This window comes from Lagenorhynchus albirostris, chromosome 14 (assembly GCF_949774975.1).
Source record: "Lagenorhynchus albirostris chromosome 14, mLagAlb1.1, whole genome shotgun sequence".
NCBI lineage: Eukaryota > Metazoa > Chordata > Mammalia > Artiodactyla > Delphinidae > Lagenorhynchus > Lagenorhynchus albirostris.
In genome coordinates, this window is record NC_083108.1 from 80,580,629 (window position 1) to 80,607,366 (window position 26,738).

Below are 26,738 nucleotides of genomic sequence, written 5' to 3' on the forward strand. Positions count from 1 at the left end.
TGGTCGGGGAGCTAAGATCCCACATGCCACGCAGCCAAAACACCAAAACATAAAAAAAAACCAGAAGCAATATTGTAACAAATTCAATAAAGACTTTAAAAATGGTCCACATCAAAAAAAAATCTTAAAAATAAAACAAAATCTCTCCAATTTCAAATGTTGGCAACTGACTGAAAATTTCAAAAAAAAACACTGTGAGCCACATATATCTGTGGGCTGGCCTGGGCCATGGGTGACCAGTTTACAAACACTGCTCTGCATGTGACTGAAAATAATGCCCACTTGCCTTGGTTTGCTTTGAGTTTCCTTCTGAATTGTCTCAAGATTTCCTGTCATTTCAGTATCAGAGTTGGTGTCAGTAACTCACAAGCATTGAAGTAAGGCCCCTTTAGAGGAATGGCTGGTTAAAAAAGCTATTACTGGGGACTTCCCTGGTGGTGCAGTGGTTAAGAATCCGCCTGCCAATGCAGGGGACACGGATTCAAGCCCTGGTCTGGGAAGATCCCGCGGAGCAGCTAAGCCCGTGCACCACAACTACTGAAGCCCGCGTGCCTAGAGCCTGTGCTCCACAACAAGAGAAGCCACCGCAATAAAAAACCCGTGCGCAGCAACGAAGACCCAACACAGCCAAAATAAATTAATTAAATTTTTAAAAAACTATTACTGAAGGCATAAGTATTATTAATAATTAATACATAATGATAAATAATAATTAAAATTAATAAAGAGACCTCGCCAAGTATCCTTGAGTCTCGGAGCTCATACACACACTTCCTGAAGGAAGCAGAGTTCCTCTCCATGTGTGGCTGTCAGTGGCCACCAGGGGGCACTCTGGCCTCTGGCCCACAGGGAAGTATTTTTCTTCTGTATGTGACAGGCTGCAGGAAGAGGAGATTATTCTAATTGGAGATTTTCTCTCTGAGAAATAAATTGTGCTGAAGGGAGGGAATCTTGTCACTGTCTTCCCTGGGCTCTGCTAGCATTTATACACTCCCTGGGGCTCTTGGAAGCAGAGACTAGGAAGCCTGGGTGCCTGTAACAGCCCAGCACTCTGGGTTATACCATACAACCCTTCTGAGTAGGAATGAATAGGGTAGGCTTTCTATAAGAGAAAGACTGGGGCCACCAGGCCCTTTCTGATGCAAACTGCCCTGCTTTTGACTTAACAAGATAACCACAGACAATGGATGTGCTGGGCCTCTGCTCCTCCTTATGCCAACTTCTCTCAAAGAGCTTTATCAGTTAACACTGGATTCAGGCCCCACTGCTCCCCAGAATGGGGCATTAATAATTAGAAACTCCATCTATAACTGTGACTAAAAATACCAACACTGTGACAATAAAGCAGAAGCAGGTATCAGGAAAGAATCACCAACCACAGGCCAGTAGAGGGAGAGTAACATGGCATAGAGCAGCTCGCGCTGCTGTTGTAGGGAACCCAGCAGTCTCAGGGGTCCCTCCTGGCCAGAGGTAAGGACCCCTGCAACCAAGCATCAATGCACCTTAGGTCTCCCAAGATCCCTGCCTCCACTCCAGCCCAACCATCTTGTGCCTGCCTGTAAAAACCCATCTGTACTGGGCTGAACTGTGTCTCGCAAAAAGCTATGTTCAGGGAATTCCCTGGCAGTCCAGTGGTTAGGACTCCGTGCTTTCACTGCGGGTTCAACCCCTGGTCGGGGAACTAAGAACCCACAAGCCTCATGGTGTGGCCAAGAAAAAAAAAAAAAAAAAAATTAAAAAAAAAAAAAAAGCTATGTTCAAGTCCTAATCCCTGGTACCTGTGAATGTGACCTTACTCCGGGGGGGGGGGGGGGAAGGCTTTGCAGATATAATTAGTTAAGAATCTCGAGATGAAATAATCCTGGATTTAGGGTCCACCCTAAATCCAACGACTGGTGTCTTTATAAGAGAACGGAGAGGGAGATTCAAACAGACATAAGGAAGAAGGCCATGGGAAGACAGAGGCAGAGACTGGAGTGACACAGCCACAAGCTAAGGAACACCAGGAACCCCCAGCAGCTGGAAGAACAAGGGAGGATCCTCCCCAGAGCCTTCCAAGGGAGGACAGCCCTGCCAACACCTTGACTTCTGACTTCTGGCCTCTGGAACTGTTAGAGAATAAATTTCTGTTGTTTCAGTCCACCAAGTTTGTGGTCATTTGTTATGGCAGTCACGGGAAACTAACAGACCACACTTGCCATAGTGCATCATGATTAAAAGCTTATTAACGGGATTCCCCAGGTGGGCCAGTGGGTAAGACTCCACACTCCCAATGCAGGGGGCCTGGGTTCGATCCCTGGTCAGGGAACTAGATCTCGCATGCATGCTGCAACTAAGGGTTCGCAAGCTGCAACTAAAGATCCCGCATGCCACAACTAAGACCTGGTGCAGCCAAAAGAAATAATAAAATAAATAAAAATTTTTTTTTAAAAAAAAAAAGCTTATTAGCTACATGATTTGGGCGAGTCACATCTCTCTGAGTCTCAGTTTCCCATCTAAGAAATGGAATAATAACAGTCCCCACCTTGCCAGCAACATAATACATGGAAGGTGTTTGGCATGTGGAAAATGCTCAACAAATGTCAGCCGATCCCTTTTGGCTTATGCCATATTTCCTGTTGGGATACACAGTCCCCATCCTCTGTTTGCAGAATTCATCCATTTAACAAGTTCTAAGCATAGGGAAAAAATTTTAAGTTTATTTAATTTTGAAGGGCAGTTTAAAAGCTGATTTAGCTATATAACTAGTGGGGATAAAAATGTGATTCAGGGACCCAGAAGTCAGTTTTAGGCTAAAAGGAACCCCAAGTGCCATGGATCAACCCACCCACTTTTCAAGTCTAGAGTTTGCACAGGTGTCTGGAACTCAGATCTCTGGCCCCTCACTGCTCTCCTTCGTTCTCCTGAGGTGGTACCAGCAGCAGACTCAGAATAACACGTACCTTGTTTGGCTCCTTAGGTGACAGGATTCACCCCTGTATCAACCCTCTATCCACTCACAGCCCAGCAAAAATACCAAACACAGGGCTCAATATTACATGCAGCCCCCAGTAGAAGAGCCTTGGTGAATTCTGGAGGCCTGACCCCCCTGGCCAGGCTGAATCTGGTTGCTCCCTGTTTTCTATGCTCTGGGTCATCCTCAGGGTGTGAGAAAGCCAGGCTGCAGCCCTCCCACTGGCTTCCCACCTTTTGGCTCCTCTGAAGCAGGAGGGGTGTGAAGATTTTTAAAAAGCTGACAGTGCTGGAGGTCTGGGCTCTACGCCTCACTGTTTTGCAAAAGAGCAAGACCCAGAAAGGGCAACTTAGATAAGCAGGTGTGTTCTGGGGTCCAGACCTGATGATCCCAAGGGAGAAAAGCTGTACACACCTTCCTTTCACAGTCATGGGTTTCACAGACTCTCACACTTGACCCTAAATGGGCCTGTTCTCACTCCACGGTGTCTGATATAATATCAGCTCTAGCTCACTGAGCACTTAAAGGCCCTGTGCTAAGGCTTTCTTTCTTTATCCACGTCCCCTCACTAATTCGATGAGGCATGATTCTTACTATCCCCATTTTACTGCATTCCCCCAGAGCAGTCAGCTGGTTAATGGATGGTACAGGGGAGTCAGCCTGGCTCCACAACCTTTAGTCTTAAAAGATAACACTTGTTTGGGTGATGTACTCTTAATTTAGCATTATTTTCTTTCCTATTTGGGTTTTAATGAAAGAACAATACAATTGATCTCTTTTTTAGTGGGTTTTGTGTTTTTTTTTAAGTAACATCTGAAAGCAGTGGTCCCTCACTGTCTCTTCCAGCCCCCTAATTCCATTCTGCCCCACAATTCTATGTGGCTCATAATTCTATGCAGTCCCATAATTCCATACAGCCCCATAATTCCATGTAGACCCACAATCCTATGTGGTCCCATAATTCTATGCAGTCCCATAATTCCATGCAGGCCCACAATTCCAGGTGGCCTCACAATTCCATCAGTCCCATAATTCTGTGAGGCCCCATAATTCCATGCAATAAGAAAGGTGGCTGTCTATAGTGAGCTGGCATTTCCACCCCTGGCTGACACTCTGGCAGCCAGAAGAGCATGGAATGATAGGAAAGAGAGCCTGGCATTATCTTAATTAACAAGGACAGCTGCAGAATCACCTTGCAAATGTATATCTGACAAAGACCCTCCCACTTCCTATCTCGGTGGTCACTGCGCACTTAGGCCCAAGCCTTCACAACCTTGTAATGCATCTGGTTATTTTCAAGTCATGTACAAATGATTAGAGAAATGGCCTCATGCCCTCCTACCCTCCCATCAGGAGCCTCAGCTCTCTGGAGTTCTAGCTGAAAGTATAGACTCCTCTAGGAGGGACAGCATGCAGGGTAACTCCCATCTCACTAGGAATTACTTTGTCCACCGATTAATGATTGCCAATCCAAGAGATAAAAGGGGAAAAAAATGAACTGAATAGTGAGCCCCTCAAAATTCAAGTGCATCTAAAACCTCATAATGTGACCTTATTGGGAAATGGGTCATACTGGATTAGAGTGGGCCCTAATCCAGACATTATCCTTATGAGAAGAGAAGACACACAGAAACACACAGACAACACAGAGTGCCAATGTAAAGACTGTGGCAGAGACTTGAGGGTTGTAGCTACAAGCCAAGGAGCTCCAAGGATTGCCAGCAACCAAGAAAAACTGGAAGAGACAAGGAAAGATCCTCCCCCAGAGCCTTCAGAGTGAGCATGGCCTCGATTTCAGACTTCCGACTTCCAGAACTGTGAGACAATAAACTTCTGTTGTTTTAAGCCAGTTTGTGGTACTTTGTTACAGCAGCTTTAGGAAACTAATACAGACGGTAATCGCTAACCTAAAACAGGGATGGGGGAAGCTGAAAGGTGGTGAAAGAGCATGGGAAGGGTGGGGAGCTGGTCAAAGCCAGTCTGACTCTCCTTTGCCCATTACCTAAGCATACCTAATTTTTCTCCAAGGACTTACTAGGAGAGCTAAGTGTTCATTACCTCATTGTCCCACAAAATAATTCAGTGACCTAGGTCCCTGTTATTATCCCCATTTTACAGTGAGAATACTCAGATTTCAATCAGTTATACACTTAAGAATGGCCAAGGAACCAACAGAATCTGATCCCTGAAAGGACAAAGCACATTTAGTCTAATATCTTAGATTTACATACAGGTAAACAGAAAGGTGGTATGACTTGCCCAAGGCCACACAGCAAATAGCTAAGAACAGAAACTGAAATTGAATTCAAGCATCTCTCGTGTCCTGATTTCTTGTTTTTGCCATTACGCACAAGCCAGTATCCTGCACTCTCCACAGAATAATTGTCTTAAAAGAAGGGAGTCACTTAAGGCACCTTAATGCCAAATCCCAAAGAGTTTCACAAAGATGGGGAAGGAAATGGCTTTCTTAGATTTTTACAGGATGCTGGCATCTCCTTTCCTGTCAAAAAGCAAAAAAGTAGATGGTCATTTTGACTTGAATCTAAATCAAGACCCCCCCCACTCCCAGTCAAGTTTTCAAGGTCCGACTGAGCTCACTTGGTCTTGCTTAAACCATAGGGTCACTGAGGTATTCTCATTAGCATGGCTGCAAGGAAAAACTCAACTTTCAAAAGTCCTGCCCACAAAAAAGAGTAAACTAGACCTATAGAAACAGACACAAAAAAGCAAGCTTTAAGGGACAAAAGCAAGTATGAACTAATTAAAAACAAATTTATATATGTTTGTGTACATGGGAGTGAGGGGAAAGCTCCAGAAGTACATTCAGTAAGTGATTAACAAAGGTTATTTTCCACGATGTGAGAATTGAGGAAGGGGACATTTTCTATCCTCTAGCCTATAATGTTTATTTATTTATTTTTTTTTTACACTGATCATTTAACAACATTACACTTAAAACTCTTTTTTTTTCTTTTGGCCACATCACGCAGCTTGCAGGATCTCAGTTCCCGAACAGGGACTGAACGCAGGCCACAGCAGTGAAAGTCCTGAATCCTAACTACTGGACCACCAGGTAACTCCCTACACTTAAAACTCTTAAATAGATGAAATATCCAGAATCAGTAAATCCATAAAGACAGAAAGCAGACTGTGGGGGAGGGGGAAATGGAGACTGCTGATGGGTACAAGGTTCTGCCTCAGGTGATGAAAAAGTTCTGAACTAGATAGAGGTGGTGGTTGCACAGTATTGTGAATGTACTTAATACCACTAAACTGTACACTTTAAAATGGTTAAAATGGTAAATGTTTCTTCCTTCAAGATTCTAAACTGGTGATCTGGTAATTATAATTAATTAACTAATGAATACGATAAATGTTGTATATAATTTACCGCAATTAAAAAACATAGGGACTTCCCTGGTGGTACAGTGGTTAAGAATCCGCCTGACAGGGGCTTCCCTGGTGGCGCAGTGGTTGAGAGTCCGCTTGCCGAGGCAGGAGACACGGGTTCATGCCCCGGTCCCCTGGGCACATGCCGCGGAGCAGCTGGGCCCGTGAGCCACGGCCGCTGAGCCTCTGCGTCCGGAGCCTGTGCTCCGCAACGGGAGAGGCCACAGCAGTGAGAGGCCCGCGCACCGCAAAACAAAACAAAAGAATCCGCCTGACAATGCAGGGGACACAGGTTCGAGCCCTGGTCCGGGAAGACCCCACATGCCGCAGAGCAACTAAGCCCGTGCACCATGACTACTGAGCCTGCGTTCTAGAGCCCGCGAGCCACAACTACTGAGCCCGCATGCCTTGAGCCCGCATGCCTAGAGCCCGTGCTCTGCAACAAAGAGAAGCCTCCACAATGAGACGCCCGCGCACCACAACGAAGAGTAGCCTCCGCTCACCAAAACTAGAGACAGCCCACGTAGCAATGAAGACACAACGCAACCAAAAATAAATAAATAATTTTTTTAAAAAAACCAAAACCATACATTACAAATGAAAGGAAAAAATAGGTTTCTGATGAAAGCTAAAACCTAGCCATCTGGAGACTGACTTACTTTGGGGACTGTCTCTAATCCCAGGGGCTCTGGTTACCGTGAGCCACCATTAGCAGCAATTTCTCAGGTCCCAGAGAAAGAGAGAGAAGGAAAAAAGACATCATCTTTTTGCAACACAAGCCAAAGATCATAACTGATCAACCGTCAAGGGTGAACCACCACTGGTGAGAAACACAAATCACTCAGCGGTAGTGGAGGCAGTGGGCATCGGCTAAGAATTCTGTCTTGGACCCACATTCCTGAGCTGACTTTTAGTTCTCAGCCAGTGTAAAAGAAACCCCAACATCTGAGAAGAGTGAACGAAGGGACCTAAGCGTGCAGCCAGGAGGAAGCTGCTCGCCTTCTGGGACAACACTCACTCTAGAGGCCAGTCTTGGGTTCAAAATCTCCTCTGGGTCTCCAGGGACTGGGAGGGACTGGGGCTAATGGCCTGGCCAGAGAGCAAGGAAGTAGCTCTATCTACCTACTCTGGAAAAGACGAGTTGTCCACTTCCCCCATACAGGCCACACAGCACTCAGAGGTGCTAGCAGAGGCTCCAATTTTCATGGGGCTCTAAGGAGACCTGTCCACCCAGCTTATAAGCTCTTTAGCCTGAAAAAGGCCCTCCTCAGACAAGGCTTAAGACCATAGATATCTCTGGAGACAGGTAAGTTCAATAAGTAAGCTAAATGGTTAGATTATACTAAAAAGAGATGTGTGAGCCAAATGGTAAGTAGCCATTAGGGAGACAATAGGGAGTGGTGGGGACTGGGGTGTATGAGATCACCTGCTACTCACTTGCTGCTGCTTGTAGCCAGTCAGGAACATGAGCCAGGATAGCCAGGATATTTTATATAACTTTCTTGACTTTTCTTTAATTTATTCTCCTGATTTTTTAATGTTAGCAAGTAATTACAAAAATATGTTCAATACTATACAGGCCAAATGCAATGCCTAGAGGCTGGATTTGGCCCTGGGACTGCCAATTTACAACTTTAGTCCCAGGACCAAACAGATCTGTTGCTTGTTCTGTAAAGGAAGTCCAAACAGTCACCTTATTACCTTCCCCCTAAATTCAGAGTCACCTCTGAGAAGAGAGAAAATCACTTTCTCTATAGCGGCCAAAAAAGCAGTCTAGTGTGTGAGCGCATGGACTCCCCCATCGACCAGTATGTGTGGCCTTGGGCAAGTTACTTAACCTATCTGTACCTCAATTTTCTCATCTGTAAAATGGGGGTAACAAAAGTACCACAGAGGATTGCTAGGAGGTTTAAATGAGTTTATATATGAAAAAGATCTACAACAACAGACAGTAATTGAGATTCATTACCACATATTATCATGAGCTGCCACTGAACCCCATGGTGGCGGTTGGGGAGGATGCAGACTGGGATCCTTGAAATTTGTCTAAGCCCCTACCCTAGGCCTCCTTCACACCATCACGGGGCCTAGGCTGAATCCAGTCTCAGAGGTCGATCAGGTGGGTACAGGTGAGGGATACAAGGGTCTGAGTCCTATCCCTAGAAAGAAATCTGACCAACCAGGAACACTGCACATAAACATAACAAAGTAAAAAAGGCTCTTCACAAGCACAGAACAACATTTCCTCTTCAGATGAAAGTTTTTTTTTAACTCATTTACAACATTTTGGAAACTTAATGCTATTAGTGATTTTATTATTGATGAAAATAGCTTGCTTTCACTTTATAGGATCTTGGAAGAAAAAAGTAGCCACATGACAGAAGTCTAAGGTTTCCTTTAGGAAACCCAATATTTCCTTTAGGAAACCCAAAAACTCCATTCCACAAAATTAGAGGTTCTTATTCTGAGGTCCAGGAATAGGCTCAGGAGTCCAAGACCCCCTGATATTGCACACAAAATTTTGTGTGTATAAGCGTATTTTCACAAAACTCTCAAGAGAGGTCAGCAACCTCCAAAACAGTCAATGAAAAAGACCTATTTGAAAGTAAAGATTTGTTTTGTCGGGACATTGTTCTTGTACCTGGCAATTTCCCAGATTATAAGATTTTAATTTTGTGGTACCTATAGTGGGTACACCTGCTATATAAAGTAAGACATAACCTGGATTAAAGATCCTGTACACCAGTTCCCTCTGCTGGTGGTACCTGTTAAGCTACCTGATTGGGCCCCAGGTCTCCCCTCCACTAGACCCCAAGAGTTCAGTGCCTGATTACTGAACACCTCAAGGGCAGCAGAACAGTCTTAATATTTCTAGATTCCAGGGCCTGACACAATGTTTTCTAAACAAACAAATATACAAATGAACTAATTAAGTCCTCGGTTGAGTCTGCAGCCATTAAAGAAGAGACAAATTCAGTTTCCAACCACAAGAGGCAGCTGGATTCCAATGTCTTGAGAATCAGACATTGGAGAAGGAAGCCCAAATGTCTCTGAGGCCTCACATCAAAAAGCCTTACCAATGCTGAGACAGGAGACAGTTAGTTTCAAGTAGTGATATCCACACAGGCACTCTGGAGGCTTCATCCCAGCCCTACTATCTACCTGCTGTCACCTCAGGCATGTCCCTTAACCTCCCTAAGTCTACTTCATCATTGGTTAAGTGCAGATGATATGGGTACCTACCACTTCCCTAGCACTGGTACCTGGCAGGTGCTAAGCTTTCAACAAATGTTATGATTACCACAAGACAAGGCCTCCCAATGTATTTTCTGTTTCTTAAATACATTGCACATTTGCACTCTGCCTAGAACATCCTTCCCCATCTGGAGGACTCCTACGCAGTCTCTAAGGCCCAACTCAAATCCTCACTGCATAACTGTCCCAGAGCCCTGGCCCCTGGTGTGGCCAATAAGTGTCCCCTCACACCACTCCCATGCCCTGGGTACACACTGTGGCACTCAATTCCCTGTCTCCTAATTTCCTTTTTGTTTGTTTGCTTTTGGCCACACTGCACGGCTTGCAGGATCTTAGTTCTCAACCAGGAATTGAACCCGGGCCACAGCAGTGAAAGCACCAATTCCTAACCACTGGACCACCAAGGAATTCCCTCCTGATTTCTTTATCTGCCTGCTTCCCGTTCCCCCATGGCCAACACAGCTGGTGCTCAATGAGTTTGCTCAATAATTAGGCTCTACTTGGAGACCTCTGAATCCTGGGTGGCCAGGTGGCTCTTAACTGGCTACCTACAAGACAATCAGGATGTACAACCTGCTCACATGAAACAGAAGCATGCTCCGGGGGAAGCCAGCCCAGAGCAGCAAGTCTTCCTGACCAGGATGGAGGAGTCTGTCCCCAGGCCCAACAACAGCACCACCGGTGCACTGTAGGCAGTAATGCCTACTTCCCTTGAAGCCTCAGATTTTCAACAAGTCCTGAGAGAAAGTTCGTTGTCAACTGCAGAGCCAGCTTCCACCATGAGATCCCCCTGCAAGTCTCAACAGTGGCCTCTGCTGGGACACCCTAGATGGGCTTGCTTAGACCAAAGGCCCCTCTCCGCACATGGACGTACCCCCAGGACAGTCTGCACCAAGCACCCCGGAGCTGAGCTGCCCTCAGGAACCTGCCCGGCCCTCCTCAGTTGCCCAGCTCGAGGTGACCCCCTGCCCACCTTCACACCCTCCAGGAGTGCCTGGGGGTCCTCGATGCCCTCAGGAACACACTTCTTGTTCTCCGGGAGGGATTCAAGTTTCTCCACCAGAGCTTTCAGGCCCTTCAGTTCAAACTCGGTGAGGTGGGTCCATTTGGCAGAGACCTCGGTGGCGGGAGAGCCGGTGGGCGTCTTGGGGTAGTCTATGGGCACCGTGGTGGACTTCACGCTGTCTTCTGACTCATTCGACAAAGTCCTTTTGAGGAACCGCATGGCAGGGGCTTTGGGCTTCTTCCCGGGGGCCTCCGGGTCCTCGGAGGGGGTGCTGCTGGGCGAGGCAGGGCCATCGGTGGGAGCTTTGGGCGTCTTATCTGCACCCTCCTCCTCTTCCTCCCCTTCCCCCTCCTTCTCCTCCTCCTGGGGCTGCTGCTCACAGGACTCCTCCTCCATCTCCAGCCAGGAATCAGATGAGAAGCCGTCTATGCTGGGCTTTCTTGGGGCATCTACAGGGTGGGAAGGGGGGGAGAATGTCACAAGAAAGACTGAGATGAACACCCCAAACTCCCTGTTGGAAGTAACCGGGACCCCCACGCACTACCCCTCCCCTTTACCCTGCAGATCAGCTCTTTTGACAATTCTAATGGCCTCTGCCTCCCTCAGGCTCTAGAAAGGCTAGGGTCAGTCAGAGCTCTGCTTTTCCCCAGCCGTGTGTACCCTGACAGGTTGCCTCACCTCTCTGAACACACCTGGCATTGTACCTTTCAGTGTGTAAAAATAAGGCAAAAAGAGCACATATTATATGATTCCATTCATATGAAATGTCCAGAACAGGAGGAGATCTATAGAGAATGAAAGTAGATGAGTGGTTGCTTCGGGCTGAGGGCATGGGTGTGGGGTGAGAGGAGGAGGTGGTAGCTCAGGAGTACAGAGTTCCTCCTGGGACGATGAAAATGTTCTAAAAACTGTGCTGATGTTTGCACAACCCTGGGAATAGACTAAAAACCACTGAATGGTACACATTAAATGGGTGAATTGTATGATATATAAACTATATCCCAAGAATGCTGTGTCAAAATACAGGCAAAGAATACTTCCCCTGAAGGCTTGTAGTGAAGATTAAATAAGGCATCACAGAGCACAGTTCCTGGCACACAACTAGCACTCAAAAAAAGTGAGGTGTCTCCCAAACGTCCCCCCTTCTCTTTGGCAGATGGACCGGAGAGGCAGGGGGAAACAGCGGCAAGAAAATTTAAGAAAAAAGTGGGCACCGATGACCCAAGCATTGCCTCAACATTTCCTCTCTAGCCTGGAATGAAATCGGGAACTTTCTTCTACGGCCCTAAATTTCCAAATGAGAGAAGTGACCCTCAGTTTCCTGGTCCTGGGGACTGCCACAAAATCAAGCCTCTGGTCCCCACGGGAACGTGTAGCTACTGCAACAACAGAGGTTGTCACACTACTTCACAGTCATTTCCCATCTCCTATCGGCTGGAAACTTCAGAAGAGCCAGCTGTAGGATTTTGGTATTTTTCAACGCCTGAATCATCTAACAGGAATGAAACTCACAAGAGAACCACCCCCACCCCACCCCACCCCCAGCCAACAGAACTGAATTTCCAGGAGGCACTCCCCAGTAAAGACCCCAGGAGAAACATGTCCCCATCACATGTCTGCCCTGAAACCCCTAAAGTCAGGAGGGGAGTCAAGGGAAGGAAGGAAGAGGCTTAGAGTGAGAAAAAAAAAAAAAGAATCTAAAACTCTTGGAGATTGCAGGAAAAATCGTGCAGACCCTAACGGAGGCAGACCAGTCACGTTTTTCTATCCCATGATGAGAAAGATGCAGTGAATGAGGCACCGTGACTCTAGCATCCAGGAAAACCCTTCGGCAGTAACAGCGCAGAGGCAGAGGGGAAGAAGCATGTTCTTCCTACAGATCGCTCTTCGGGGCTGTCACAGCTAGATGTAACTTTAGGGCGGGTGCCTGTGAGTCAAGACTCAAGGACTGAGCCATTTTGGGGGGGTGATGTCCCTTTAAGTAATGGCAGCAGGGCAGGGCGTTGCAGCTGTGGCTTATAAACACTCTCTCCCTGCCTCTGTCAAAACCACCCACTGCTCTGCCAAGCTTGCATCCCCAGCCCTGGTCACCCCTCCCTCTGCCTTATAGCTGGCCTGGGTTTTGAGGGACTGGCTGCATCTCTTAGGTCTGCTTCTATATAGACAAAAACCTAACCCCCAACACAGGGAGAAAAAAGAATCAGCTGGTGTCCAGGGAGGGATTCAAAAAAAGAACCAGGATTCTTTGCTCTGTAGGGAGCCTGTCTCAGCAACCATGCCCAGGACTGGCCCCACTCCACATCTGCATAGTCAACTAGCAAGACCTGGGGGCCCCCAAGATGACTCTGTTGGGGTCACAATTTCCTTCTCTTGGACTCTGTATTCCAAGTGGGAAACTGACAAGGATGTCTTCCCCTCCCCTCCTCAAGGGTCTCTAGGAATCTGCTGACACTCAGGCTCAGAAGAATTCCCAGAACCCAGGACTCCCAAAGCCCCACTGAAAAGAATTATTCCTGCCCCAGCTGAGCCGTCGAGGCGGTCGGACTGCAAGACTCACTCACCAATAAGCATTGATTCTCTCTGGTATTCCTGAGTGAGGTAGGACCGCTGGGTCACACAGTACACGTATCTCTCCAAGACATACCAGCACATCTCATAGTAGAAGGGGTAACGGAATTTGGGCTGCACCTGAAAGCAAAGATCCAGGTGCACAGGTCAGTTTCTGGACGGCAGAGGGGAAAGGAGGGAGAGAACGGCACTGGGGTTGGGGGAGGGGAAAGCTCCTGGGGGTGGGAGTTATTTTCATAATCTTAGCAAGAGCACAAATGATGGGAAGGAAAAATGGGGGGTGGGCTGGAGGGAAGTGCTGGAAGGGGCAAGATACCAGCATGCACAAATGAGGAGGAAGAGCGGGTGAAGAGGCCTATGTAAGAGCATCATTTCAAAGGTCCCTGAGCTTTGCACAGGGAAAGCTGTACGGGGTCCACTTTGTGCTTCTGTGAGATGCAGAGAAAAAGAGTTGTCCCCTGACCTGCTGACAGAGGGTGCGGTACCTGCGGATGCGAGCCCCTGCCTGATTCTAGCTACAACAGGTACAGGCTCCTTGCTGGTTCTCCAAAATTCTTGCATTGACTCTACTACCCCTCCCTCCCACCTTGAAAAACAGAAATCAAACCCCAAACCTTACCCATTTGCAGAGACAGGCAGTCAAGCATATCCAGTACCCAAAGAGGGAGGCCACAGGAGGCGGACCAATGAGGATGGAGGGGGCGTGGCCTCTCCTACCACAGGGGTGGGGCCTCAGAGGGGTCCACCTCCTGCTCCTCCCCCACAACACCTGGCACTTCCAGCCTGTATCTCCACAGATGACTCCCTCTGACACAAATTCCTGGTGTGACTCTGGACCATCCTAACACTGGGGAACACAACCCCGGGTCTGGAGCAGCAGTCCAGCTGGAGATCCCCTTTTGGCTGTTTCTTACAGGGGAGGAGGTATAGGTGCAGAGAGCTTTGTGCATCAGAGCTGTGAAAAGGCCCAGCCCCAGGGGGATTCTGATGGGTGGCAGCACGGGGTCTACACCAATGAGATGGCAGCAAGACATGGGGAGGAAGAAATACCACTGATGGCCCTGGCACAGGAACAGCCTTTCAGAAACTACATCCCGAGCAGGCACGGGTGGTGGGAGGTGGTCCCTGTCTCCCATGTCTGGGCCCTCTTCTGCGAGGCCACACATGGATCCCACATGTCTACACTCACTCCTGGACCCTCTCACCAAGGGTGGGTCTGCCTTGAGGGACCTGTGCAGGAGCCAGATACCCCTCCTCACCTCTCCTGTCCTCCAGGAACTCAGGGAGTTGAATGTCAAGGAAGCACACTCTCCCACCTTGCTTTGCTCACAACCAACAGGTGACATTCTACATCTGGGAGGAAGGCGAATTGAATACAAGCTCACCGAGGTGCTCCATCTGCCCTAAAATACTATTTTCCTGTGTCTCTCAGTGCCCACCTGGAAAAGACCCCCACCCTGCCCTCTGAGAGTCTCAGCTCCAGTTCCCCATCCACCCCAGGCCCCACTGACTCAGTTTCCAGCTGCGAGGCCTTTTTCCCACACTGGGGGCGCCTCGCGTCTCCCATCTGCCTCCTGGGTCCATCTGACCTCCCTGCCTCTGGTGGATGGTGCGCTTTGGAATGAGATCCTGGCCACCACATGCTTTTGAGCTCCTCGGGGGGATGCATGGAGTTGGGAACATCATCGAGCGGTTTCCTTGGCTCCAGCTACTTTCCCGAGAACCCCAGTTTTATCGCTGGGAGAGTATTCATCTTTTTCCAGTCATTGAATCAGGGTCCTCCAGAGTTTGAAAAGGAGAAAAAGGCTCTTTGGCCTGAGGCAGACCCTGTCCTCCTGTGAAGAGAGTTTGGGGAGGGGGCAGTTCTCAGCCCCACCCCCACTCCAGAACAAGGGCCAAGCAATTTTGAAACAAATCATCAAAACCTACAGAGCAGGCTGAGGACAGGCAGGCCTGCCTCTTCTCAGACCCTCACTCACATCTCCCGACTTGATTGGTAAAACACTCAAGTTACTTTTGACTTTTCAAATTTGGGAAACCGTCTGAGCCAATCTGCCCTGATGGGCACCATGGCGCCTGAGAATCTTTCTAGGTTAGGAAAAAAAAAAAATTTTTTTTTTTTGGCTGTAGTTCAGGAGAGGAAGATAAGTCTCCCCTCATTGTTGCTGAACCCAAGGGAAACCAGCTGGGTGAAAACAAATGCTGATGAAGGAATTCAAATTCTTTTTCGTTTTATTTTTTTTAATTTTTTTTTTTTTCCAAGAGAGCACCACAGGGAACAAAACTTGCAAAGAATTGACTTACAAACAGGTTGTCGCCTTCCACCCTTCGCCTTCAAAAGGTTTCAGCCACATGCCTGGGAACATTAAACACACGATTGCTCAACATTATTTGTTGACAGCTTCAGAGCCTCATCAAATTGAGTTGTTCACCGAAAGGCAAGGCAGTCAGAAAGCAGGCCATGCTCCCAGCCTGGGGGTGGGTAATCAATCTATCAGTGGGTCTCAAGGGGTCAGTTTGAGTTCCCCAAGGTTCATTTGAGTGGCACCTGGCCTAAGCCCTTCCTCTTGGAGCTGAGTGACCTTAGGAGATCAGAACCAAAGATGTTTTGGTGCATCTACAACTCCCAGGTCTCAAGGACTTGAAAAACTAAAATATCAGGGTGGGTGGGAAGTGTCTTAAAATTTGTTTTTCTCCTGGAAAAAAAAAAAAAAAAGTCAATGGAAGAAAAAAAAATCCAATGGTAGGGGAAAGGTGAGAGGAAGGGTAAATTATTTGCAATTTCCAAATAGATTCACTGGCTGAGAGGGAATAGGGCATGTTGGCATTACCTTTCCTGAGAAGGCTGCTTTCACTAGAGCCATTAGGGAAAAAAAAAAAAAAAAAGATAAATATAAGAGAGATGGCAGTTTAATGATCAATTGGACCATTCCTATCCCTTATCAAGCTAACTGGAGTTAAAAATAGGTAGTGAGAGTTGTCGAGATGTTATCTTCAAATAATAAACATGCAACACAACCATTCTTTGGTGTAGCTCTTCACCCCTCTGCTTATCTTTAGAATGAGAGGGGAAAGATTTAATCTACAAAAGGGGGTTGGGAAATGAAAAACCCCCCAGTCCCAGAATGCCTGCACCTGTGCGTGCTTGCCTTATGGACAGCAGGGTAAAGTCACCTATCATGCAGCCCAGAAAAATTCAAATCATGAGAGCAAGACATGCTTCCTACACATAGGAGAACACTGGGGTTCCCCTGGTCTCTATGGGGAGGTCCCCCACCTTGGGCCACAAAAGCAAATTATCTTTCTAAAACAAACCCACACCATGGGGCTTAGAGACTGACAGTTTCCTCTGTCCCACCCTCAGCATTTGGTTTCCAAGCAAAGTCATGTTTTAGGACTCTTGAAAAGCTATTTTTAAATGGCCATAACCTTCTTAAGAAAGCTCGCAGGGATATAAAGAATTAAGTTGTAGCGAGCTGACAAGGAGCCCTGGCATTTTATCTGGCTTCCAGTGCTCTCTCTTCCCAGCATCTTTTGTCTGCCTTGGCTCCTAAGACATAAACAATTGGGCCTTGTAGCCAAGCCCTCTCCAAAGACCAGAAATCAAAGCAGATTAAACAGCCTGCCGCTGGTTCCCGCCCAGCCTGCCTGCCCGCCTGCCCCCCGCCCGTCCACCTGCTTCAGGAAACCAGATGGGGTGCCCACTGAGACAACAGGGACAGTAGGCCTTGGGGGAGGGGGAGCTGCCACACTCATCTCCACGTGGGTGCGATATTCCATGGCAGCTCAGCATGGGGCTCGGGGTTCTACTCCATTACCCTCCCTCCCACCTCTCACAGACAGGGGAGGGGATCCGGGCTCCTAACGGAATGATGGGGCCCAAATCCACTGAGCTGTATGATCCAGATTCCCTGGGGGAGGGGGACGGCTGCCAAGTGAGTTGCTGAAGCCTTTAGAAATCCCAGCCTGACTCTGGCTTTCAGGAATTGCCTGGGAAGTTGTGGGCTTGACTTTTTTCTCCTTTTCTATCCCACACCTACTTGTCTGCTCACACACAAACTGGCCCATTCTTCAGGGCTGGCCAAAGAACAGTTGGCCAGAGTCCCAGACAACACTTGACCCAGATGATAAGATGACCACTCATACCCAAATGGTGCCTTTCTCTAGAACGCCACAGGGCAGCATCCCCCAAACCAGGGCAGGGATTGGCCTCCCCGCCAGACCGGGAAAGGGATGGTAGGCAGGCAACAGAAAAGAGAGGCACAAAAATCCACAAAGCAAGACCCAGTCTCCGCGGATCTGGGCATCCCAGCAGCAAACTAGCCTATCTGAAGAATATGCATTTGACCTTGTTAACACACCTACCTGCCCACTGAATATGGTTCAAAGTGGTCCCCAGGAAACTCTTGGAAGAGGTCCCTCAACACTGGGGCTATTAAAAAAAGGTCAGATGCATACACACTGGCTAAGACTTTGACTCATGTATGTGATTCCATGCAGACCAAGGCCTGGAAACAAGACCAAGAAAGGCATGAACCCTGGGCACAGAGCACCTGCTTCTATGAGATGTTTCCTTAGGGTCCGGGCATGACAACCCTCTCTGGGAAAAAAGTCAACTCCAAGGCAAAGCCCAAGAAGACCAGGTGTGGTCTATCCATACAATGTTATATGATTAAGCCATAAAAAGGAACAAAGCACTGACAAATACCACAACGTAGATGAACCTGAAGACACGATGTTAAGTGAAAGAAGCCAGACCAAAAGGACATTTTATATGATTCCATTTACGTAAAATATCCAGAACAGGCAAATCCACAGAGACAGAAAGCAGACCAGTGACTGCCAGAGGCTGGGGAGGGGGGAATGGGGAGCGACTGCTACTGAGTATGGGGTTTCTTTTTGGGGTGATGAGAATGTCTTAGAATTAGAAATGATGGCTGCACAACACCGTGAATGTGCTCAATGCCACTGAATTGTGCACTTTGTGTATGTGGATTATATCTCAATAAAAAAAAAGAAAGAGAGAAGAAATATTTGAAGAACTATAAGAGAAAAGAAGAAGTAGGCCCTGTTTTCGCCAGTTTCCCACTCTCAGACCTGTCTCAAATGCCTGGGGACGCTGGGTCAAGTTCCAGCAAGGAAGAGCCAGTGCTTTTCAGAGGAACCTCATGGAGTGGAACAGAGCACGGCAGAGGGCCCATTGTCAGGTACCTGAGCCTTGGCCCCTGCTCCTAGGGCATGGGGCTGGGGGTGGGATGCAGTGTCTGAGAAACCATCAAGGAGAAAAGGGGACCGCCCCCCTGCCAGCCACAAGCAGACATTGAGGCAGAACTCAGATAGTCCCTGGGGGACTCACAGACACTGGCTTCCTCGGGGTCCTACATCACATCTGGGGCCCCCACATGGTCAAGACCTGACCTACCTTCCAAGGTCCAGCCCCCGCCCCCCGCTCCAAACCACCACCACAACAACCATGAAATCCCCCCACTCCCTCACATCCCTTCATACACGTGGGAAGAAGGAAGAGGCACGGTTCCTGACATCTCACGGTGCTTTCTCAAGAGATACTTCCTCTTCAACAGGGGGTTTCGGCTGTCACCAGCCTGGAGGTGAACAGAAACTCCCGGGGCTCTGGGTGGGGCTCTCGCGGGCACCCCCTGCCCTGCAGAACCAGGACCAAGACCCAGCTTGAGGCAGGGAGCAGGAGGGACAAGGGACCAGGAAGGACTTCGGAATGACCGCCCCATGCGCCCCAAGCACCAGGCAGAGCTCGGGGGCCGGTGTGGCCACGAGAAGAAAAGGAAGCCGCCTCACCCGCGTTCTGTCCTCGATCTCGTAGATCCGCAGCTGCATGGGCACGTTGAAGCTGTGCAGAATGTTTCCGCCAAACACCAGAGAGTCTACGGGGGTGTAGACTGCATGGATCCAGCCTGGGGTGGGGAGGGCACAGAGAGGGTCAGCCACCGGCCCTTTGGGGGCCCCCATTATGCCCACATGCAGGAGGGCGCAGGAGGCCCAGGTGAGCACCCAGGGCCAGAGGGAGGATGCTCGGGTTGCCTGACGCAGAGGGCTGAGGTCCTGGCTGGCCTAGAGGACCCAGACCCGCAGCCCCACTGACTGCTGCTGGCAGTGACCCCTGGCTAGCTCAAGTCGGTCCTGGGCAGCTGCAGACCAACCCCCTTGTCCTGAAGACCTTGGTGATGAAGTGTTACAATGGACCTGGCTGCAGCAGCCAACAGAGAGGCAGGCCCTGTCCCTCTCCCCTGCAGGCCAGGGAGCTGAAAACCCCTCACTCAGCCTACTCATATGTCCTTAAGCCTTTTCCTCATCATCCCAGCGACCGTCCATCTCAGGAGGTGTCAAGGATTGCTCGGGGCCACAACTAAGGGTCGTGACATCCTGCCAGAACCCAGATGCCTCCTCTGCCCGAAGCCACCCCCTGCCATCAAAACCCTCCAAGGCCCATTTCCAGGCGGTCTCCTCTGCCACATGGCACCTGCAGAAGCTCTGCTCCTGCTCTGCCCCAAGTCTCTCTCCTGCTGACTGCAGCTTATTAGCACCTTGGAGCACGGCTTTTTCACCTCCCTGAGCTCCTGGCCCGAAGGCTGGCACTGCAATCATGAGAAGGATAACCGAGGACTACCTCTGTGCCAGGCACTGGCCTGACGGCTTTACAGGGCTGCTCTCATTTAATCTTCACAAGATCCCTCCAAGGTACACGCGACATTCACCCCCAAATTACGGACGAGAAGGCTGAGCCACAGAAAAGTGAAGTCACTTGTAAGGACTGGGACCCAGGGAGTCGGCCTCCGCTTGGTCCATGAAGGCTAGAGACAAAGCAAGCCGCCTAATTCCTTCAATGATGGATTGAACGTGTGTGTCCAGTGCTCAACAGTCCTCCATGCAGCTCCTGGCTACCATACTGGACAGTGCAGAGCGAGGGGAGGGGTGGCATTATAACCCACTCCCATTTACAGATGCTGAAACCGAGGCTCCGAGAAGGAAGTCACTTGCTGAATGATGTCGCAGCAGGTGAGTGACAGCGGCTCCATTTTTAACCGCCACGCTGCACTGCCGCTACATCACAGGCTTATTAGCACAGGCCTGGGAGTCCCGGGAGACAGGCCTGCGAACACGGAGGGGAGGCAAAAAGGGAACCAAGAAAGACAGAAGCGAAGACAAGGACAGGCAGAGGCCAAGGGACTCACGGTGAAAGACAGAGGGTCAGCAGAGGGGAAAGGGGACAGACAGGGGCAACCTGAGATCCCAAGCCTTCTCCACAACCCTGAGGCTAATTCATTCGCTCGGAGGCAAAGTATAGAGGCCTCCCCGCCCACGCCGAGGGGGAGCAGTTCCAGTCTCTTTCCTCGGTGAGCCGAACACGCCAGCCCTGAGTCACGGGCAGCCACGGGTGGCCACGGCTGCCGGGAGCCGGGCTGCCACCTGGGAAGAGAGCTCGGAGGCTGCGAGGCCACTGCTGGCATCTGTGTCAACACTCTGGGCGGCGGGCCCTCCCCTGCTGGGGACGATCGGTGGGACAGAGCCGGTGGCTCTCAGGGGAGGGCAGGGGCAACCCGCCAGCCAGGAGCACAGGAGCGAAGGCTTTATGTAACCTGCTTCTGCGGTTACCCGCCCACAGCTCTGGCCTCCGCTCTGCCCGCCAGGTGTGCCCTTGCGGAGCTACCTGGGCTCCTTCCCCACCACCTCCCTGCCCCCCGCCCTGCCCCGTGCAGCAGTGCGGCTGCGCCTCTAAAGTCCCGGTTTCCCAGTTTCCGGGACTTCCCTGGCGATCCAGCGGTTAAGACTCCGCGCCTCCACTGCAGGCGGCACAAGTTCTATCCCTGGTCCAGGAACCAAGATCCTGCAGGCCCCGCAGCGAGGCCAAAAAAAACAAGTCCTGTTTTCCACATCTGCTTCAGCCTCTCCGCCTCAGCTGTGTACCAGCTGATATTCTCAACTGTACATTTTTTTTTGTTTCTACCAATCGGAGCCACACTGTCTATTACTATTGTTGTTACCACCATCAGCATTATTCAAGCAACATTTCCTAAGACTGGGACCTAGGACAGCCGGGTTTCAAGCACATGCTCATGGTGGGGTGAAGCCTGAATGGGACAAAGGTTCCTGGGTCCCTTTCCTACGCTCCTCGCATGCCCACCTAATGCCTATGAACGCCCACGTCCGGGGGCCCGGGTTGGAGACTGTCCCCAGTGCTGACTCACCACGTGGCCTGGGGCACCTGCCTGTCCCCTCTCCTGGCCTCCACGTGCCCGTGTGAAATGAAGAAGACCACTGCTTCCCTTGTAAGAACTCAAACCATGGAAGCAACTGCCGCTGATATTCGTGGTAGTCCCGTCCATCACAAGGGCTTTGGAAAGAACGGCACCCTCGTGAATCTGCATTCATCAGCCCCGGACTCTCCCTTCTGGAAACGCAGACTCACTTGACTTACATCTATTCCCCTGATGTGAGAGGTGCTGTTGCAAGGAGAGGGGCAGGGAATCTGTACTGACATTCCAGGGGTTCTAGAAACTTCTCTCCACTCTCCTCTCCTCCCCAGGCCAGTGCCTCGCAGGTAGGTCAGGCAGCCTGGCCTGGATTAGAGTCACTGCCCAGCCCCTGCCCCCAGCCCTCCTCACATCCGCTCCGTTACTTAAACGCTTGCTTCTAGGACTTCCCTAGTGGTGCAGTGGTTAAGACTCAGCGCTTCCACCGCAGGGGGCGCTGGTTCCATTCCTGGTCGGGGAACTAAGATCCCACATGCAGTGCAGTATGGCCAAAAAATTTTAAAAATTAAAAAAAATAAAAAGATTTTTTAAAAAAAGTTTTTTAAATAAACAATTGCCTCCGGAAGAACCAGGGAGTGGAAATAAAGCATTCAGAAGCCCCCTCTGAATCCACCCTCCCGATACTCGTTCATTGCATCCCAGGAAGCACGAGAGAGCAAGTTTTCCCAGACTGGTGACTGCACCGAGGATGCTGGCATCTGCCTCCTGCTTCCAGGCCAGAGTCTCCAACAACATGAAGGCGACAACAAAGGCTATCAGGCCACGCGACAAGGGACAGATCCAGCCACAAAAGGAAATCAGGCGACCCACAAAACCAACTGACCGGTATTCTCTGGGACATGAAGGGACGAGAAGGCCGCGGGGGCACATGGTGTCTGACCCACGCCCAAACGCTCAGGGTTCGGAATGAAAAGGCCCCGACCCCCATTTGTGTGGCTGCTGAAGGGATAAACCCAAAGGTCCCAGAACTCAGGGGCGCCTCACAGAGGCCCACGGCCCTCAGGAGCATCCCTGAACTCCCTGTGCTGGCCCAGGCCCGGGGCTGGGCACTGTGGCTGCCAGGATGAAGCCAGGATGGCCTCTCCTCTCTGGGACCTCATAGCTGGTACCAGGGGCCCAAACTGCCAGGCCACAGGCTGCATCAGACCCAGGGGCATGTACAGTTTGACCCACCTGTGTTATCAAAATGGGGAAATTTCGGGCTTCCCTGGTGGCGCAGTGGTTAAGAATCTGCCTGCTAATGCAGGGGACACGGGTTCGAACCCTAGTCCGAGAAGATCCCACATGCCGCGGGGCAACTAAGCCTGTGCACCACAACTACTGAGCCAGCGAGCCACAACTACTGAGCCCATGTGCTGCAACTACTGAACCCCATGTGCCTAGAGCCCATGCTCTGCAACAAGAGAAGCCACCGCAATGAGAAGCCCGTGCACCGCAACAAACTGTGGCCCTTGCTCGCCGCAACTAGAGAAAGCCTGCGCACAGCAACAAAGACCCAATGTGGCCAAAAACAAAAACAATAAATAAATAAAGTTAAAAAAAATGGGGAAATTTCACAAGGCTATCTGAAGTGCTTTCCTCTCCAGAAAAATGAGAAGCTGGGCCCACCAGGCCCTCCAGCCCTAAGTGGCTGGAGTGGAGCAGCAATTCCCCAGTTTCCCAGAGCACCTCCACCTCAGCCTGCTTCACTGCCAGCCCGTCTCTGCTCTGTACCCATTTCACAGATAGATCATCTCAGGTCCAAGAGATCAGGTCCTATTTATACTGTTAAATAGCTAGAAGTTACTGTTTCTCAGACTTGCCCAAGGCCTGAAGAACCACCACCTCTGAAGCATAGCTAGCACCCAACCCCTTCACCCTCAGACAAAAGAAGAAAAAGATAAACCAAGTCTCACAAAGATACTGTGACACTTAAAATCTTCCTAACCCAATGGCATCCACGAGCTTTCACAGAGCTGATGGGGAAGCTTGAGGCCAGCGTGAGGTAGGGCACATCTAAGGTCACACTGTGGAGGTGAAAACCCAGATCAGAGGTGGGAAATGCCAGAATTAGATTCTCCACTTTCCACACCCAAAAGCTCATGTGCAGTGGCGGGATTCCCCAAGGCTCTCTCCCCAAAGCCACATCCCAGCTACCACAAATCTCAGATGTGTGTCTGGTTCAGAGGGTGTGAGGACCCAAGATGCTCAGCTAGTTCAGTGACTCCAAAACTCTGGTCCTTTATTTTTCACTGGTTGACAACAAAATAAGAAAAATGAAGATGGCATAGATTCTCATAAACTCAAACCCATCAAATTTCAAGTAGTGACTGTCCTTTATTCTGGAATTATGTACTCCCATCTTTTTTAGTGTCAGAATAGTCCTCCTTTCATGAAACATCAGCAAAAGTAGCTGACAGGTTGTTTTTTTAAATTAGTGCCCATATTTAGCAAAACTACAAGATAATAACATTGATATCAGTTCCCACCTTTTTTTTTTTAACTTCATGAAATCAATGTCTGGGAACCACATGTACACCCTGCCCTTGAGAAGGTGACAAATTCCAACTGTCCCTTTTTTGCTTCCCAAAATCCAGGAAAAAAAATCCTGGTGTCTCACTCAAGACTGTTAGGGCCAAAAGTCTTTGCTGAATTCTAAATAGACTCCTACCAGCTGCAGTTCAAATCCACGTCCCCTCTTCCTGCCTTCAACACACAGTCACACCCCTGCTGGGGCTTAGATGCTGCTTCTTGAGACCTTTTCCAGCTTGCTTAAGACACCAAAATGAACACCCTTCCCATCCCAGATCGGGGGAAAGCAATGGGCCACCCCTCAGTTCTGAAAAAGACCCTGCGAGAAAAACGCCTGTCCTCCCAGGGAGGCTAAGGAGGCCTGCACTCAGGGGACAGAGTTGGGACGGAGCCTGAGGATCCCAGAGTTCAGCCTCACCCTGCCCCCACTGTGGAGATGGGACAGTTGAGGCCCAGAGAGGGGAAGAGATCAGCCCAAAGTCACAAAGACGGCAGCAAGGCCAAGCGCACGCCAGCCTCCCTTTGAATCTACCAGGGCCAATCTTCCCACACCTGCAGTGGCCTTGAACACGCTGCAGGATACCACCTCCTTCCAGGCTGTGCTCCATAAATGCTGTCCACCAGCTACAATTCCCTCCTGTCCCAAGCAGCAGTCCCTCCCCTCCCGGGGTCAAGCAGCTCCAAGGATGCACCTGGGGCCCTGACAACAAAGTCACCCCCACTAAACCCCGCCACCTCCAAATCCCAAACTTCCCTAATAGTGAAATCTCTGCCCAACTTTCTAGAAGAGCCCGCGTGTGCAGGTCCCATCCCCATGCTGGGAACTGCTACCACAACCGCTCCCCCTTCAGCTGACACTGACTTGATGTCCAGACCCAAGGCCAACTCCAGTCCAACTTAAGTGTGACCAGTTTCTCCAACCAATGGATCTTAGTGGCCTCAAAGGAGGCCTTGGACCCTAAGATCCAAGCTTCCACTCACTGGCAATTTCCCTGCAGGCTCCTTGGCATATGGCCTCTACTTGTGTACCTCCAGTGACGGGGAGCTCAGTGCCTAGCAGAGCAACTCATTCCAATACCACTTGGCTATACCTTGTCTTCCAAGATATGATCCTTCAACTGGCCGATGGCCATTACCATACACCTTCACTTCCTGGGTAAAACAACCCAATTCCTCCTTCAAATTCACCTCACCTGATGTGGTATCCAGACTCTTCTTTCTCTCGAGGTTGACTTACCCATGAGGGTAAGTCATTACAACCCACGAGGAACACAGTCTCCTACATGTGGCCTGACCCTCTCACTCTATACAGTGGGACTGTCACCTCCCTCATGCTGGGTAAAACACTTCCACTGAAATGCAGCCTAAGATTCCCAGGTCATCTGCCACATCCACTAGTGACTCAGCCTGTAACTGGCCAAAAGCCCTCAGCCCATCTCCCAGGAGCTGTAGGCCAATAGGTCTCGGTTCACTCAGTCCTCACTACCACCTGGGAAGTCTTCCATTTTACAGATGAGAACATTGAGGCACTGAGATTAAGTCATTTCCAGGAAGTCAGGCTTGTAAGCAGCAGAGCAGGAATTTGAATTAGGGCGGGGCTTTCTGGCCCCAGGGCCCATGCTCTTAATTATTGCCCTCTGCTATAGTTGTAGTTAATTTTTTTTTTTAAAGGGGCGAGTCCAAGTACAGAAATTGACCTTGATCCCAATTACATTTCATCTTGTTCTGCAGGAAGGAAGCTGCCACTCTGGGTGCATTCCCCTCTACCCTCTTCCCCTGGGCCAACTCCCCCTTCTCCCCTCCCCAGCCATCAGGATAAAGTTGCCCCTCCCTTCCCCACAGGACCACCCTCATCCTCACCCTCAGAAATCTCAGCAGGACATCTTGGAGGAAGGCATTCAAACTTCCCCTGAGGGAGGGCCCTCAGGAGGCTTTCTCCCCAAGAGAGAATTCTAGCCCACAGGCAGGAAAAAACAGGTAAGATGTGAGAGGCTATTTTTCCCTGCAGCCTGAGGCCTGCTTCTCTCCTTCTCTCAGGGACTGCCAAGGGCAAGGAGGCCCAGAGAAACCCCATCACTTGGCCTAAACGCCTGGCTGAGGCCACCCGGCCAACAGGAGGCTGCTAAGAGCCCAGCGCCAGCCTCGCAGGAACCTACCGGAAGGGATGAAAAATGTGTAGCCCTGTTTCAGCTCAATTCTTTGGCATCGCTCCACACGGTCTCCCAGGAAGATGTCGCTCTGTTTGCCTGACAGCACCCACTCCTCGTACAGTGCCAAATTGTGCAAGGTTGGAGGAATCAGCCAAAAGATCTTAGAAGGAAAAAGAAGCAATCAGTTAAAGATCCAGGCCAAAGTCTCTGATTTCTTCCAGGCTCTGCCACAACCCAGAAGACAGCCCCACCTGCCTGGGAGCAGGGAGGATGGGGGAGGACACATCCCCGGACACCCTTCCAGGACCAGGCCCAAAGGGTCTCTGGGGTGGCAGAGAAGGCTGTACCGCCCTTCTGGGACACCCCTTGCCTGCCTTTAGAGAATCTCTGTTCCAGCTGAAACACCAGGGTGGGAAGACTTCCTGGACTGAGTGGAACATTCTTTCTCCTGAGCCATGGGCTTGTCAGGGAGGTGGGGGAAGGAAAAGAAGGGGAATTTCCTAAGTTGTAGGATAAAATGGCCCAATAAATAAAACCAGCTTGTGCTGGCTCTGGAGAAGGAGGAAAAACATCTGGAACCAAGAGGGATGACTTCCTACCCGGAATTTCTTCCAACA

At 49.9% G+C, this 26,738-nt stretch overlaps 1 protein-coding gene across 19 annotated transcripts in view; it reads right to left on the reverse strand.

The window, feature by feature from the left end:
• Positions 1-26,738, reverse strand: part of KDM2B (lysine demethylase 2B) — a 123,662-nt gene that overhangs the window by 58,534 nt on the left and 38,390 nt on the right. For all 19 annotated transcript variants that reach the window (XM_060121137.1, XM_060121126.1, XM_060121130.1 and 16 more), the window contains 4 exons: positions 26,128-26,281; positions 18,987-19,102; positions 13,166-13,292; positions 10,572-11,053 (listed from right to left, as the gene is read on the reverse strand). In XM_060121137.1, coding sequence (XP_059977120.1) covers positions 10,572-11,053; positions 13,166-13,292; positions 18,987-19,102; positions 26,128-26,281 — 879 coding nt within the window. The remainder of the gene's footprint in view (positions 1-10,571; positions 11,054-13,165; positions 13,293-18,986; positions 19,103-26,127; positions 26,282-26,738) is intronic.